Here is a 15291-nt window from a genome sequence, read left to right on the forward strand (position 1 = left end):
TCTTATACAGGCGGACACCAACATTAAGGAGAAATCCAACAAAATGAAGACTAAAAAACATAAATAATAATATACAAACATTTACTCACCATGTGACGGCTGGTGAGTGTTTATTTTGGACCTTGCAAGTAACTATGCAAGCGTTACACCAGGGCTAGGCAAATTATGGCCTTTATAATGCCAAGAGTCTTGAAGTATTGTGTTTATTTAATTTGGACATTTTTCTTTGCTCATTAAAATGCCTTTAGTCAACAGTAATTTTTAAAATTAATTTACCTATTAAATTATTGTTTGATGTTTACTGTAAATTTAAGCTTTTTGTTATACAGTTATAAATCTATTTTTTACTTTTAATGAAATAGCTTAAAGGTCAAGTGTCAAACGGACGATTTTTGGTATATTATTCATGAAAAACCCTCAGCCAATATGGTCCCATGTGTTTTTTCACCACAAAACATGATTTTGACAGATACAGCTTTTTGTAACTCCCGCCATGAAAATCGTCTCGAGGGATTTATTTTCGAGAAGAAGCAGGAAGTGACGTACAGGACTGAGGCGCCCCCTAGTGGACTCATTTGTTTCCATTAGTTTTACCTCCGGGAAGGGAGCTTGTTGTTCCTTCGTGTTAGCCAAAATGCCGGCTCATTGCATTGCTGGACATTGCTTGAACACTCGAGATAATGGAATTACCCTTCAAAAGTTTGAAAGAGATCCTGTTCATTGTGAAAAATGGATTGCACGAGTCCAGAGGAGGCTTTATGGGTTCCAAATAACAGGTAGGTGTGTGTACAGCTCCAAAAAAAAAAAAAAAATTGTTTGGGGCGGACCATGTAATCGGTCTCTCTCATAACGTAGTAAAAGATCCGCGTATGAAATGTGTTGATGTGCGTATACAGCTACTAACAAAATAATAGTTTGGGGCAGACCACGTAATCGGTCTCTCATAACTTAACAAAAAATCCGCACATGAAATGTGTCGATGTGCGCATCGCCCAGTCAACAATGTCTCGATACTAAGGCGACTTTGAACATACGCCTAAAAGCAACATAGCTAGGCTCCACCTCCTCCTTATATTCCACCACGGGCGCCGAAACTCAGCCACACCGGGTGAGGCGCCGCGTTCGGCGGTCACAGCTTCTGCAAAGGCTGCGCGTCAGGCTTTGCGATGGGCCGGCTCTGAAGAACCTAGCAGAGAATGCGTTACTCAGTCGCGTGCGCGCATATAGCGCCCCGGCTCGACTGTGACTAAAGCAGCACCGCTCGTCTCTGTCATAAGCCACACCGGCCGCGATGGCTCATCTTCGCCGCGGGAGTGGATCGGACAGGATGCAGTTTGGCCGTGATCGGATATCATCTGAATATGTCTCGAAACAATAGTGTAATATTGCCCCGGTAACTTCACTCGGTTGTGTGGTGTTGTCCTTTTCGAAAAGAGCGTCGGTGTCAGAAGGGGCGTCGGAAAAATGCGAATATCTCTGTTGTTCAGCTTCCATAGTAGCGGGCACTACGCGTTTTCACCGGCGGAACTGACGATGACGTCAAGGACAAAAGGACGCCACTAATATGGCGACCACTTGGATGTCGAGGGACACTCAATTGCCCAACTTTGTGCATGGATGACGCGCTCTCCGCTCACTTTTTTTTTTTGTATAGACATTGAAGTGAATACTGTTATATGTAATTTTCATTACAATATCTATTCTAGAATGTTTATAGGGATGACACCCGGGGTTTAATGTACCCTGAAAACACCCTATCTCATCAGATCTCGGATGCTAAGCAGCTTTGTCCCTGATTTGTACTTTGATGGGAGACCGCCTGGAAATACCAGGTGCTGTAAGCATCTCTCCCGGGCTAAATGCAGAGGGGTTGCGTCAGGAAGGGTATTCGGCGTAACAACTGTGCCAAATAAATAAATATACGTTCATCTAAGATGGCACACTGTGGCAACCCCTAACGGGACAAGCAGAAAGAAGAAATAGCTTAATGTATTTTTGTAAATATTGAGTAATAAAATACAATTTATAAATGCATAAATAAAATGTGTTTATTTTGTTGTAGAAAATAAGTTGGTTAGAAAAAACTCCCATTTTACATTAGCATTCAACATTTTTTATTAACTTAATAATTTGTTCATTCATTTGAATCAATTCCATCCATCTACCCATTTTCTGATCCCCTTACCCTCACAAGGGTCACGGGAGTACTGGAGCCTATCCAAGCTATCTTTGGGCAGGAGGCAGGGTACTCCCTGACCTGGTTGCCAGCCAATTACAGAGCACATCGAGACAAACATCACACTCACAATCACACCTAGGGGCAATTTAGAGTCTCCAATTAATACATGTTTTTGGGATGTGGGAGGAAACCGCAGTGCCTGGCGAAACCCACGCAGGCATGGGGAGAACATGCAAACCCGACACAGGCGTGGCTGGGATTTGAACCCCCAGTCTTCAGAACTGTGAGGCCAATACCGCCCATGGTCCGACAAGACAAGATAAAAGATGTGTCCTCTCTCAGTACCTTTGCACTTGTGAGCTCCTACAGCTATTGTCTGTAACTCATATGTGCTCGGAATATTCTGGAAGTAGAAAACTTTGAAGAAACTGTCTCCAACCTGTATTTGGATAACCAACATTCTCACTAGTAATAAACACACAAGCAGAGGAAAAAAGCGTCCTCCAACACAGGTGAATACTGAATCTCATTTAGCATGAGTTTTGAAGTGATTGGTTTATTCTTAACACAGTCACATCCCAAGTAAAGAAAGGGTGTGCACAGATGCAACTCATTTGTAACATTTTTACTTTGTCACTCTAGAACTTGTTTTTTTTTTCCCAATTGAGTTATATAGATATAGGTCACATGATTTGGGGAAATATTTTTTACATGATTGACCTTGGCTTAACTTCGTTTATTTACATCGCAAAAACCTGGCAATTGGACAGGGGTTTGAATACTTTTTATATTCACAGTAATATGAACAAACACACACACCTGGTTTGTAAAACGTCTCGTACACGAGGATATCTCCTGGTCCCCAAGCAAAACCCAAATTCTTCACATGACTGGATGTGGGAATATTCTGCGAGAAAAGGGGACACACACACCATAAACCCAACAGCAATAAGCACTTGTCATCTCTAAACATGACCATGTACTCAAGAAACTACATTTCGTGCCGAATAGTTTTAAAAGCTGTGGGGACGTCTGGCTAGTGAGCAAGAAGGAGCCAGTGAAACTAAGCAACAGAAGTCACTTACGGTAATTGTCGGGTCAACGTCGACCTCCTCCATCAGGAAACAATATTCCCAATACAACAAGAAGTTAAAAGAGCAAATATTTAGTAAAGAAAAAATATACGTGAACTACAAATGTGGTTGGTTTACCGCGCTCTAGCCATTAAGTAAAAGGCCCCTGTGGTGCGGTCTGATGACGTAATGACATGGCTGCCCGTTCTTGTGCCCAGTTTTCCATCGGCCCGCTTTTCATACGTAATTTACTCGATAAAGGACCAAAAAATACACTTTTTAACCATTATCATATCGCAAACCACGTAAAATTTCCATTTATTCTGATGAAAAGCATTTTTGAACACAAAAATGACGAACATACGTACGAGTGCCGTTTTTACGTAGGTGCTTAAAAAGAGAGCATAACATGCGACACTCGTTCGGACATGGTTTTGTGTTGTGCTTTGATTTGGTTCATTTACCACGACCTAAACGCCAACAAAGGGAAAACAACGCCATGCGCGCTCACGCGGTGGCCAAGTGTTTCTGTAACGCGCATCTCCGCCCACGAACGACTCGGCTGGCGTCCCTCGTGACGACCGGCAGCCAATCGGAGCTCGCTCTACCGTGCGCGCACCAGCTCGGGGCCGCGCACGTCGGGTTTGGAAACTTTTAGCGGGAACGCGTACGTGCGCGCACCCGTGTTCTTTGTGTGGCAGGAAAGAGAAAGCGCCAAAAGAGTGACCATGGCTGATGAGAAACCCAAGGTGAGTGCCAGTCCATCACACCGTCTTGAACTCGATTTATTCCACACCGCGGGCGGCGTGAGGGCTCATGCGAAACATTAATTTCCACGTGCTGTGTGTAATCTTATCGAAGTTTGCAAGCGACAACTGAAGTCGTTTTGAAGAGACGAACCGGAAGGCTTGTGCACGCGCATTAAGCAGCGCGCGGCCTGCATTTTGTGCATGAGCACAAGCCGCAGCCAACCAGCTGGTGGCACCCTCAGTGCATCATTTCTATTTAGAGATGTTTGAATTTCATTTATTTGGAAAATGTAAGCGGGATATATACATATATTTAAACAGCAAAATATACGAGATTAAAAGTAATGTTTCCATCCTTTCACTGATGGGACCGCTTGAAATATTTCTATGGTGGGAAGTAACGAAGTACTAATACTCAGTTACTATACAAAGATTATGCAGGTAGCCGATCAGTACTTTAGTTGAATAGCAAACAAAATATACCTTGTTACTGTACTTGAGTACAAATATTTTATGAATTAAGTATATTTTTTGTGTACCAAATTCAGTTGAGCAAAAATGAGCAAATATTGTGTTGCTGTGTTTACTTAAACAAGATTTCTGTTATGTCTACTTGAATAATGACATACTAATACTTTGTTTTTGTACTTAATAGAGTTTTAAGATACAGTTCTTGGTCACATTTTTTATATCTATTGAACTCGAGTAACAAAGTACAAATATTCCGTGAATTAACTGAGTAGATTTTTCAGGTACATTTATCCCTGCTATAAAGCAGTTCAGACTTTCGTGTCCCATCATACCTTTGTGGGGGGCTTAGGGGTAGTGTTATTACCGTTGTACTTATCTTTTATTATACCGTTTGTGAAATATTTGTGCTATCCATTGTACTTGCTCTCTCTAAGTATATGGTTGAATGTTTGTGTGGTTTTAAGAATGTTGAAGAATCTATATTCAAATGCTATAATTGTAAAATAAAATATGCTCAGATTTTTTTTTTAAACAAGACAATTGATAAATCCCGTGTTTCACTGAACCTTGGTGAAGGAGGCGGGGTTTACTTTAGCTCTACTTGAGGAATGCTGTGCAAATACTCTATTACAGATACTTATGTAGTTTTTGGGGGTTTCTGTTCCTGAGTATTTCTTTTTGAGTCAACTTTTTATTTTTATTTCTTAAATTGGAAAATAGAGATCTGTGTTTCCTATATAGAAGTAAATATGTGCCACCAGGACTTGAATAGAAAAAATGACACTGAGAATTTTAGGTTGTAAAATTCACGTTCTTATTTCAAAGTGATAACATTTTCAATAGCTGTATTTCAGTTTAACTTTTCAACGTTAACAGATTCACTAAATAAAAAAAAAAAAAAAGCCAACCTTTGAAATTCAAATGCAATATTTTCAGTCTCCTGAGATTCAACTGGCTACAATTTGCTCTCTGAAATTCAACTGGCTACAATTCGCCGTCTGAAATTCTCCACCTAAATTCAGTGTTAAGGAGGCAGCCAATCCAGTTACACTTTTTTAGTATGTGACGTCACTTGACTAAGAAAGCGTAACTGGATTGGCTGGGTGTTGGCTTCTGACCTGAAGTAACCCTGCCTTCTCAACCATGAATTTCAGACAGCGAATTGTAGCCAGTTGAATCTCCGGATAATGACAATTTTGCATTTGAATTTTATAGGTTTAATTTTTTTACATGGCAAATTTGTTAACATTGAAAAGTTAAACTGAAATACACCTATTGAAAATGTGATCACTTTGAAATAATGTTAATTTTACAGGGTAAAAATTTCAGTGGCATTTTTAATTCAAATCCTGGTGCCACATATTTACTTCCATATTCCTACTCCTTATTTGGCTTGTTACTTGGGTCTCGGCAGCAATGATTACACATTTTAAGAAAGACTCAAATTTACAATACATATTCTTGCAGTACATACGTCATGAACCATTGTTGAAACAAAGCATCAGTGATCAGGAAAGTAAGTTTTATTTTTTCAGGGCCATTGAAGAATCGCACAATGAGAAAATAATGATGGTTCCCCGATCAGTCATATTCTCCAAAATATTGCCAATATTTGACAGTAACGTAAATATAACCTAAATATATTTGTAAATAAACATCAACATACATTCTCTTTTTGTTTTTGTTTTGTTTTCCTGCTTGTGTCCCACAGGAGGGAGTGAAATAAATTTGTAAATAAACAACATACATACTCTTTTTGTTTTGTTTTCCTGCTCGTGTCCCACAGGAAGGAGTGAAGACTGAAGGTAGTGAACACATCAACCTGAAGGTGGCAGGACAGGATGGATCCGTGGTGCAGTTCAAGATCAAAAGGCACACGGCACTCAGCAAACTTATGAAGGCCTACTGCGATAGGCAGGTGAGCACGTGACACAACACAGTGGTACCTTGATTTCTGAGCGTAGGTGGGTAGAAATGCACTACATTTTCTCCATTACATTTACTCAAGTAACCTTTTAGAGAAATGGTGCTTGTCAGAGTAGGCTTGGTGAAGCATACTTTTTACTATTACTCCATTACAGCCTAAATGGTGCTCGCTACTTTTTATATCAATAAATGCATGCACAATGTATTTTTAGACTTCAGTTTGCGACTTCTGCGTCGGGGGCCATTGCTCAAATCCACAGTGGTTACCACAGTGATGTTTGACTCAGGTTCACTAGCGATACAAAAAAGTCACATTTGCACACAAAGTCTTCTATTGGGCTTCACAGGCCAATGAGTGTGCGTTGTGACAGCCTTGCCCGACTCCTGTTTACATTACAGTAAAACAACTGCTTTAACATGCAAGGTAGTTTAGAATTTTTAAATATCTATAATGCTCAAACTTGATTGCTAAATGCTGGTTGTTCCTAAAGATGTCTTCACTTTCAATGCAACAAATTTTACAGTTTGACCCGCCTTCAAATTTGAGACTGAAGAGTTATTTCTTTTAAAATGTTAAGTGGCACAAATCAATCAATCAAAACAAAATCCTTTATTGTCATTGATGACAATAATATGTATATTAATAATATAATAATTCATAATATATGACAATATAGTACATATATTAACGAGATAACGAGCGCTTCTCCACAAGGTGCTTGAACCAATAAAATAAAATAGAAAAACATTTTAAATATGAGGTGAAGTAACTTGGGTAAAAATATTTACAATGAACATACAATGCAGATATTACTAAAATAACTTAAATGCATAAATAAAGTGTATTTTTCAGTCTTATTCTCCATGTCCAAGACTGAATAAGATTATTACACATTTTTACTCCACTGTTGGTCCGAGAACTAAGAAAAGCAAACAAGAAAGTGCAGTTGCACAATTTTTGATAACAGTACTGTTTTCTATGTAGTGGTCTTAAATCCAAGGAGTTGATTGCTTTCACATTTGTGAAGAACCAATTCCAACTGTCTCAGAGAAGCCTGTGAAGAGCTTTGGCCTCTGGTATGATGCCTCTCTTAAGGGCAAAGAGTGAGTAGAGCAGCTTAGAAAGGAGGTGGCCAGTTGCCTGGAAAGAATTGACAGAACCCTGCTTCCTGGGAAGTTGAAGCTCTGGTGCTTGCAGTACAGGTTACTTCCTCGACTCCTTTGGCCACTCACCATCTATTAAATCCCACTCTCAAAGGTAGAAAAGCTGGAGAGACTGATCAGCTCGTTTGTGAGGAAGTGGCTTGGCCTTCCCAGGTGCCTCAGCAGCATTGGACTCTACGGTAAAGGGATGACACCTTCCCATTTTCAGCCTGGAAGAGGAATACAAGTGCGCCAAAGTAAGACTGAAAATGATGCTACTGGGTTCCGCTGGTAGCCCAGACTGCCCCCACCCTGGCCACTGGAAGGAAGTGGACACCGGTGGCTGGAACTGAACAGGCAAACGCACCACTCAGACACAAGGACATCGTTGACGTCGTCGTAGGGAGGAGGGGAGGAGTGGCCTTGGGCTCGGGGCCAATAGACCAGTATGGAGCAAGGCCAATACTGCTGAGCAGCGCAAGCTGGTGGTCCAGGAGGTACGCCGGGAAGAGAAAGCACAAAGGTGCGCTCAAGCTGTATCGCAGGCCGAGCAAGGGCAGTGGTTGGCCTGGGAAGGATTGGAGGCAAGGAAGATAACCTGGAAAGAGCTTTGGAAAATGGAGGCATTCAGGGCAAGCTTTACCATCAGAGCTGTATATGACGTATTGCCTTCTCCCATGAACCTAAAGCAGTGGTATGCCAAAGATCCCAAGTGCCTGTCATGCCCAAGCCCTGCAACACTGAAGCACATCCTGGTTGGTAGCAAGACCAGCCTTACTCAAGGCCGTTACACCTGGCGGCACAACCAAGTGCTGGAGTGTCCCACTGGTGTTCTGGAGAACCAGCGGATGAGGGTGAATGCCCTCCCACCCTTGTCAGCCAAGTGGCAACCAAGGCTGTTTGTTCGGGGGGGGGCACACCAACAAGCTACCGGACAGCTGGGCAGTCCGCAAGACTGGAAACTCCGGGCAGACCTAGACAAGAAGCTCTGCTTTCCAGTTGAGATTGCAACTACCACCCTACGACCACGATCTAGTGCTTTGGTCTGCCTCTCTCAAGCTCGTCTACATCATCGAGCTCACAGTGCCCTGAGAGGGGGCAGTCGAGGAGGCGAATAAGCGGAAGCGGCTGAGGTATGCAGGACTTGCGTCTGAAGTGCAGCAGCAAGGCTGGAGAGCAGAGGGATGCCCGGTGGAATTTGGCTGCAGAGGGTTTATAGCCTCCTCAACATCCAGGCGACTCAGAGAGATGGCAGTCCGAGGGAAGACCCGTCGGCAGGCAGTCAGAGATCTCTCCAAGGTGGTGGAAAAGGCCAGCCAGTGGCTGTGGATAAAGAGAAAGACCCCAATTGGGCCTTCAGGAGAATTGATGGCACCTAGGGGGTTAACCTGGAACGCTGGGATTCATTGCTGAACCCTCTCGAGAGTGTCGTGGGCCTATCAGCGAAAGACTTGATGAGGGAAGGTAGCCCACTTGATAACCCATAGGGTGCCATCACTTATCTGAACATCCTACAGAGCCTCATCTGAGCGAAATATGCATAGAGGGATATTAACATTTAGTCTTACGTAATACATCTGTGCACTCTCCCGTCTTTATTTAATGTGCCCATGACGCTCGTATTACGTAGTTTTAGCTCACATTGTTTTATACCCACCTGAAGCCATTGAGGTAAGCTATCGTTGTTTTGGACTGCCATGCTACTTCCGGGTTGGTGGCATCATCGGCACAAGTGATGACACATTTCTGTTAAAAGCAGCTGCACAGCTAGCTGTTGTAGTCGACATTTTTTGTCTTTGTTTAAGTTAAAACAAACTCACAGGCAGTCGTTTCTGATCTTTGCTGAAGTGGCAACAAATATGCTACGCTTACGATCGTAAAACACAAGCTCCCCGAGGAGGCCATAGAATTCAGGTTGGGCGTGCACATTACCGTAATAAATATAAATGTGTAACATAAGACATCGAATATCATAGCGAATTGAATATGTATACCTTTTTTTACCACTCTTATGTACCTGTATACAACTATACAATGTGATTTTTTTTTTTCATCCATACTGAAATAAAGTTGCACGCTATTAACTTTTGGAAAATATTTTGGAAAAATTTGCGCATTATTTGAGAAATTACGGTAATTCCAATTCGTCCATTTTGTGAGTTACGTTTGTCAAAACGATGCTTGGTAACGGTGGTCTGTAAGGTTGCTTCCTTAGATTAGCAGCCAAGCCTCACCGACATCCTCTTCTTTTTTCTTTCACTCCCTCTGCCTTCTCCGTTGTTTGCTGGGCAGACAGACTAACCATTGAGATCCCGGTGGTCTTGTGGTGTCCTCCGGAATATTGTCTTTCTCTCTGTATTCGTTAGTACTTGCTGTGAGGTGCCTCCTATGGAAATGATGCCTGAAATGAGTTTTTCAGAGAAGGAACAACTGTTTGCTCATTCCTAGACAGTTTTATTTTATGGGAGGGTGAGAAACTAAACAATACTACAGTTTCCACACTTCCATACAATGCTACTGATTTCATGAGTAACCACAAAGTGTAGTAGTGTGGTAGTGGTAGTGCTGGAGTGTTGGAACCCATTCCAGCTATTGTCGGGCAGGGGACCAGGTACAACCTCATAGGCTTTCTCTAGATCCACAAAGACACAATGTAGCTCCTTCTGACCTTCTCTGTACTTTTCCACTAGCATCGTCAAGGCAAATAATGGATCTGTGGTACTCTTTCTAGGCATGAACCCATACTGTTGCTTGCAGATACTTACTTCTGTCCTGAGTCTAGCCTCCACTACTCTTTCCCATAACTTCATTCTGTGACTCATCAACTTTATTCCTATATAGTTCCCACAGCTCTGAACATCACCTTTGTTCTTAAAAATCTTAAAAAATTAGTACACTTTTTCCCTCCATTCTTCAGGCAACTTCTCACCCGCTAGTATTCTATTGAATAAGTTTGTCAAAAACTCCACAGCCACCTCTCCAAATTGCTTCTACACATCTACCGGTATATCAGGACCAACTGCCTTTCCATTTTTCATTGCCTTTCCATTTTTCATACATGCATTCCAATGTTCCCTCTATTTTTTTGTGTCTGAGCAAATACACAAAGCCCCTTAGCAGTCCCTTTGACCACTCTGAGCAACATCAGACGTGTCATCCATTGAAGTTACATGGCTGTAGCAGTAGAAGATAGATGGAATTAAATGTGTGGTCACAAAATTAATAAAATGTTTGTCTTATTTTCCCACTATATCTATCTAAATTCAGGGAGTAAGCCAACAATTGTGTGTGTGTTTTCCAGGGACTGTCGATGAGGCAAATCCGGTTCAGATTTGATGGACAGCCGATAAATGAGACAGACACACCATCACAGGTAAGGTTAAGATAATGACAAAAAGGTAATTCAGGTCATTTTCATATAATTTGATCATTAACATGAAGATGTATAAAAATATTTTGTATTTAATTAAAAATGTTTTGTTATAATTTAGAATTTTTTAAATTACAGTTTTTTATGGGTTAATTTGTTCAACATTGAAACCGACGCATTTAAAGTCCCCTCTTTAAAGTTACGGATGATTTAAAATTTTTGGCATTCATTGTAATGGTGTTGAGAACCTCGCAATTCAATTCAGTGTTGATTTTAACGCGCCAATCTCAATTTAGTAAGAAGTAGAAATTGAGAAATAATTACAGAGCATTTTGAAATATTTATTTTTGATTGGGCAGCACAGTGGGGCAGCTGTAGAGCATTTGGCCTCACAGTTCTGAGGACCAGGGTTCAAATCCTAGCCCTGTCTATTCGGAGTTTGCATGTTCACCCCGTGGTTGTATGGGTTTCCTCCACATCCCAAAAACATTCATGAATTGAAGACCCTAAATTCCTCCTTGATGTGATTGTGAGTGCGACTGTTGTCTGTCCCCATGTGCCAAGCGATTGGCTGGCAACCAGTTCAGGGTGTACCTGGCCTCCTGCTCGATGACAGTGGGGATTGGCTCCAGCACTCCTGCAACCCTCCTGAGGATAAGCGGCTTAGAAAATGGATGGATGGATTGTTTTTGATGCCATGGAAAAGTACTCTGTCGTATGTCACATCACATTTGTTATGCAATAAAATAGTGGGGGAAAAATGCATATAAAGTATTGGTGCATAAGGTGTACAAAAGTAAAAAAAAAAAAAAAAGTTTTGTGTAAACAATAGGTCAAGTCCACATAAACTCTGGGGGCAAGTAAGCTTCTGCTTACATAAACAGCAATTGTTCCTCACTGCCTCTAAAGCTCCACCATGTGGCAGTTTACATAAATCATAATATATATGCTAGTTTGCATGCAAGCTATCTATGGAGCCAGCGTGTTTGATTGTAGTTTATTCAGTCTCAAATAACATTTTCAGATTTTGGAATTTGGTGCACACATGAGGTGCGCCGTATTATAAGGCCCCACGTGCATTTTGGACAAAATTTAAGTTTTCTAAGTGTGCCTTATGGTTACAAAATTACCGTACATATCATACATAAGCATTTTAAAACTAAATTATTTGCAGGTTTTCAGGATTTCTGGGTGGGCGGAATGTAACCCCTGTGAATAATGAGCGAACACCAGACACGTTGACTTGCCAGTATGGTACGATCTCACAAAAACAGAAAATCCTTAACACAACAGGACTTGAAAGCAAATATAACAAAAGTGCCCTACGTTTCTGACAAGTTTAAACATCCATCCATTCTCTGAGCTGCTTATCCTCACAAGGGTCACGGGAGTGCTGGAGTCTGTCCCAGCCAAAATCGGGCAGGAGGCGTGGTACACCCTGAACTGATTGTCAGAGACAGCACATAGAGACAAACAAAAGTCGCACTCACAATGAAACCTTCAGGCAATTTAGGATCTCCAATTAATGCATGTTTTTGGGACGTGGGAGGAAACTAGCGGGCCCGGAAAACATGCAAACTTTGCATAGGTTCAGCTGGAATTTAAACCCCAGTCCTCAAAACTGGGGGCAACGCTCTAACCAGTTGCACCACCGTGCCGCCACCAGTTTAGACAAATTAAAGGAATTTCTATAATATTTACTGATTTTTTTTTTTCTTTCTTTCTTTTTTTTTTTAAACAGTTGGAAATGGAAGATGAAGACACGATTGATGTGTTTCAACAACAGACTGGAGGAGCGATTTAATCCACCGTCCCGACGTCATCTTTCCTCATTTAACAGAACCGCAGCCTGGGATATACATGATTTACATCTCATCCTATTGAGGTTTAAATGACTCTGCTGTACAGTATTTTCAATTTTTTCCCTGTTATTTCTGTACTTTTTGTACATAAACCAATCCACATCAATTTTTAGGTCTTACATCATCAAAATTGGACTGATTCTAGAATGAGAAATATTGTGACTTTTCCGATCGCCAGACCGGGTCATGAGTTTTGGTATTAAATTGGCTCTAAAGGTGAGCTATTTTGAAATTGATTTAATGGTCACACTACTTTGAGAATGTGGTCACAAGGGGCCAAACCATGCATAAAATTGATCCGTGTGATCAGATCACTCTGTGTGACATGATCTGACTACTTAGAACCAATTACAAAATTTCAGGGCTCTTATCAAACTGTTGAAATTGAGCTGAAATCTCATTTGGTGACCATATGAAAATAATTAAATTTTTACCTTTATATAGTGGTGATTATGTGGACAATTGCATTGATTAATCCATTAACCAGAGCAAATGTCATATTTTGGGGAGGAGGAGTAATATCTTGCCATCATACAAAGAATCTGTTTTGTCTAAAATACCTGATGAAATAAAGCTATTGTTGTTTTTCCAATACTCTTATTTTATGATGCTCTCCAGTGTGATTGTCTTCTCATTTATACTCATTGCCCCCAAGATCCTCATTTGTAACACACTATGTGATGATACATAATCCCCTATTTAAATTAAATTGGGATGTGTAAAATGAAAATTAAAAACTAAATACAATTTGATACTCCTTCTCAATTTATAGTCCTGCTGACCATTTTGGGAAGCCCTTTATTTGTAAGCTTGCTCCTCATTTGTAACACTATGTCATGATACATAATCTCCTATTTAAATTAAATTGGGATGTGTAAAATGAAAATAAAAACTAAATACAATTTGATACTCATTTTCAATTTACAGTCCTGCTTACCGTTTTGGGAACCCCTTTATTTGCTGCATAACCTTTATATATTCAAAATTTAGTGGAAATGTACCAAACTTACATCATCAGGGTCTTGTAATTCGAGGCCCAGAGCATTTTAAGAGAAATTTTTTTCAATTTAGATATGGTAACCTCGAAGAAAAAAAAAAGAAATAAGCATGTGGCTGCAGTATTGGCACCCTGCCCTTAATATTTGATTGCCCATCCCTTTGGTAGCAATAACAGTCTCAATGTTTCTTTTACCCATCTATTTATCCATCTATAAGCTTTTTGCACTTTTGTGGTATTTTTCCTGCTATTTTTTTGCAATTTGTTCCAAGGTCTTGAACATTAGCAAAGTTTTTTTTTTTCCCCACAATGGCAGAATTCCAAATTCAGCTCCTCCCAAAGATTTTCCGTTGGGTTCAGAGAGGACTTATTGCAGGCTATTTTTCACCAGTCCTCTGTTTTTGTCTTGCTGGAGGACCCATGATCTTCACCTCAAACCAAGTTTTCTTATTTTAGGTAACATCAAATAAAAAAAACGTCGCTTTAAATCTTGATAATTTTCCGATTTTATGTTACCTGTCATAGAGTCAACGGCTCCAGTACAACATTTATCAAAGCAGCCCCACTGCATGATGGACCCTCCATTTTTGACTGATGGTAGAGTTGCCAGAAAGCTCTGTTTATATTCCATTGTCCATAAAATTTTATTATTTGTACTTTTCCAAACAAGTTCCCTAGAAAATTAGTTCATGACTTTTTTTTTTTTAGAAGATAATCCATATTTAGGATGAACACCGAAAGGGTGCCAATAATGGTGAACAGGACTCCTTGCAAATTGATAATTGTCTTGTTTTTTGTTGTTTTTTTTTTTTTTTTACAAATATTCTATTATTCGGGGAGGAGGGTGAGAACAGAGGCAACAAAAGACTGGGAAAGTTTAGGTATACTAAAAACATTGTTTGGAACATTAATTTGCAATATGTCAAAGAAATAACTCCATAAATTGGAATACTATATGATGCACATAATGACTGCACAAGGTCCAGTCCACAAAATCCCAAGATGTATTGTAAAAGCAAGTGCTGAGATATGTTAATATTTGTTTTGTGCACACAAGTTTTTAATCGCATTGCATTTGTGTAGAGCCATTGAACGTTCCCTGTTAGATTAAGAAAATTATGTTGTGGGGGAGACAATTTAATTGTAATTGTTTTGTGAATGTGGGGGAGAAAAAAAAGCAGTAGTATGCGAAGAATGCCCACGCAAGCACTGGGGTTGTATGGAAAGTTTTACAAAACCCACACAGGAAGTCCGGACCCAGATTCGAATCCCCAACCTCAGATTGTGCGTTATTGCGCTAACCACGAGCATACTATGTGGCCTGTGGAATCAGTCTGCAGTACTCAAAATAATTTTCAACAGATTTGCATAAATTCTATAGATACCTTGTAGAATAAAAAATAATACTGTAATAATAAAAATGCTGACAGAAAATGGCCCAGGGGGACTGTGACCTTTTTTGCTCGTTCACTCAAGCATCAACAACAGAGGTGCGTTTCGTAGTTTTTGTCCAATGACAGA

At 40.4% G+C, this 15291-nt stretch overlaps 2 protein-coding genes across 2 annotated transcripts in view; one reads left to right on the top strand and one right to left on the bottom strand.

Annotated features, from left to right (window-relative positions):
• nup85 (nucleoporin 85) overlaps positions 1 to 3705 on the bottom strand; it is a 39288-nt gene extending 35583 nt beyond the window's left edge. The window contains exons 1-2 of the mRNA XM_061846432.1: positions 3265 to 3705; positions 2999 to 3086 (exon numbers count right to left, since the gene is read on the bottom strand). Coding sequence (XP_061702416.1) covers positions 2999 to 3086; positions 3265 to 3297 — 121 coding nt within the window. The 5' untranslated portion in view covers positions 3298 to 3705. The remainder of the gene's footprint in view (positions 1 to 2998; positions 3087 to 3264) is intronic.
• A 139-nt stretch (positions 3706 to 3844) lies between these two features.
• Positions 3845 to 13378, top strand: sumo2b (small ubiquitin like modifier 2b). Its single transcript, XM_061846443.1, has 4 exons — positions 3845 to 4001; positions 6259 to 6390; positions 10843 to 10914; positions 12653 to 13378. Exons 1-4 carry the CDS (start codon positions 3981 to 3983, stop codon positions 12713 to 12715), a joined length of 288 nt encoding a protein of 95 aa, XP_061702427.1. The 5' UTR covers positions 3845 to 3980; the 3' UTR covers positions 12716 to 13378.
• The last annotated feature ends 1913 nt before the right edge of the window (positions 13379 to 15291 follow it).

Source organism: Syngnathoides biaculeatus, chromosome 16 (genome assembly GCF_019802595.1).
Source record: "Syngnathoides biaculeatus isolate LvHL_M chromosome 16, ASM1980259v1, whole genome shotgun sequence".
Lineage (NCBI taxonomy): Eukaryota > Metazoa > Chordata > Actinopteri > Syngnathiformes > Syngnathidae > Syngnathoides > Syngnathoides biaculeatus.

Excerpts from the sequence above, each read along its gene's own strand:
- sumo2b (XM_061846443.1), top strand. The coding sequence starts at position 3,981 with ATGGCTGATGAGAAACCCAAG. Across the intron at positions 4,002-6,258 it reads TGGCTGATGAGAAACCCAAG|GAAGGAGTGAAGACTGAAGG; the intron begins GTGAGTGCCAGT and ends CGTGTCCCACAG. Across the intron at positions 10,915-12,652 it reads AGACAGACACACCATCACAG|TTGGAAATGGAAGATGAAGA; the intron begins GTAAGGTTAAGA and ends TTTTTTAAACAG.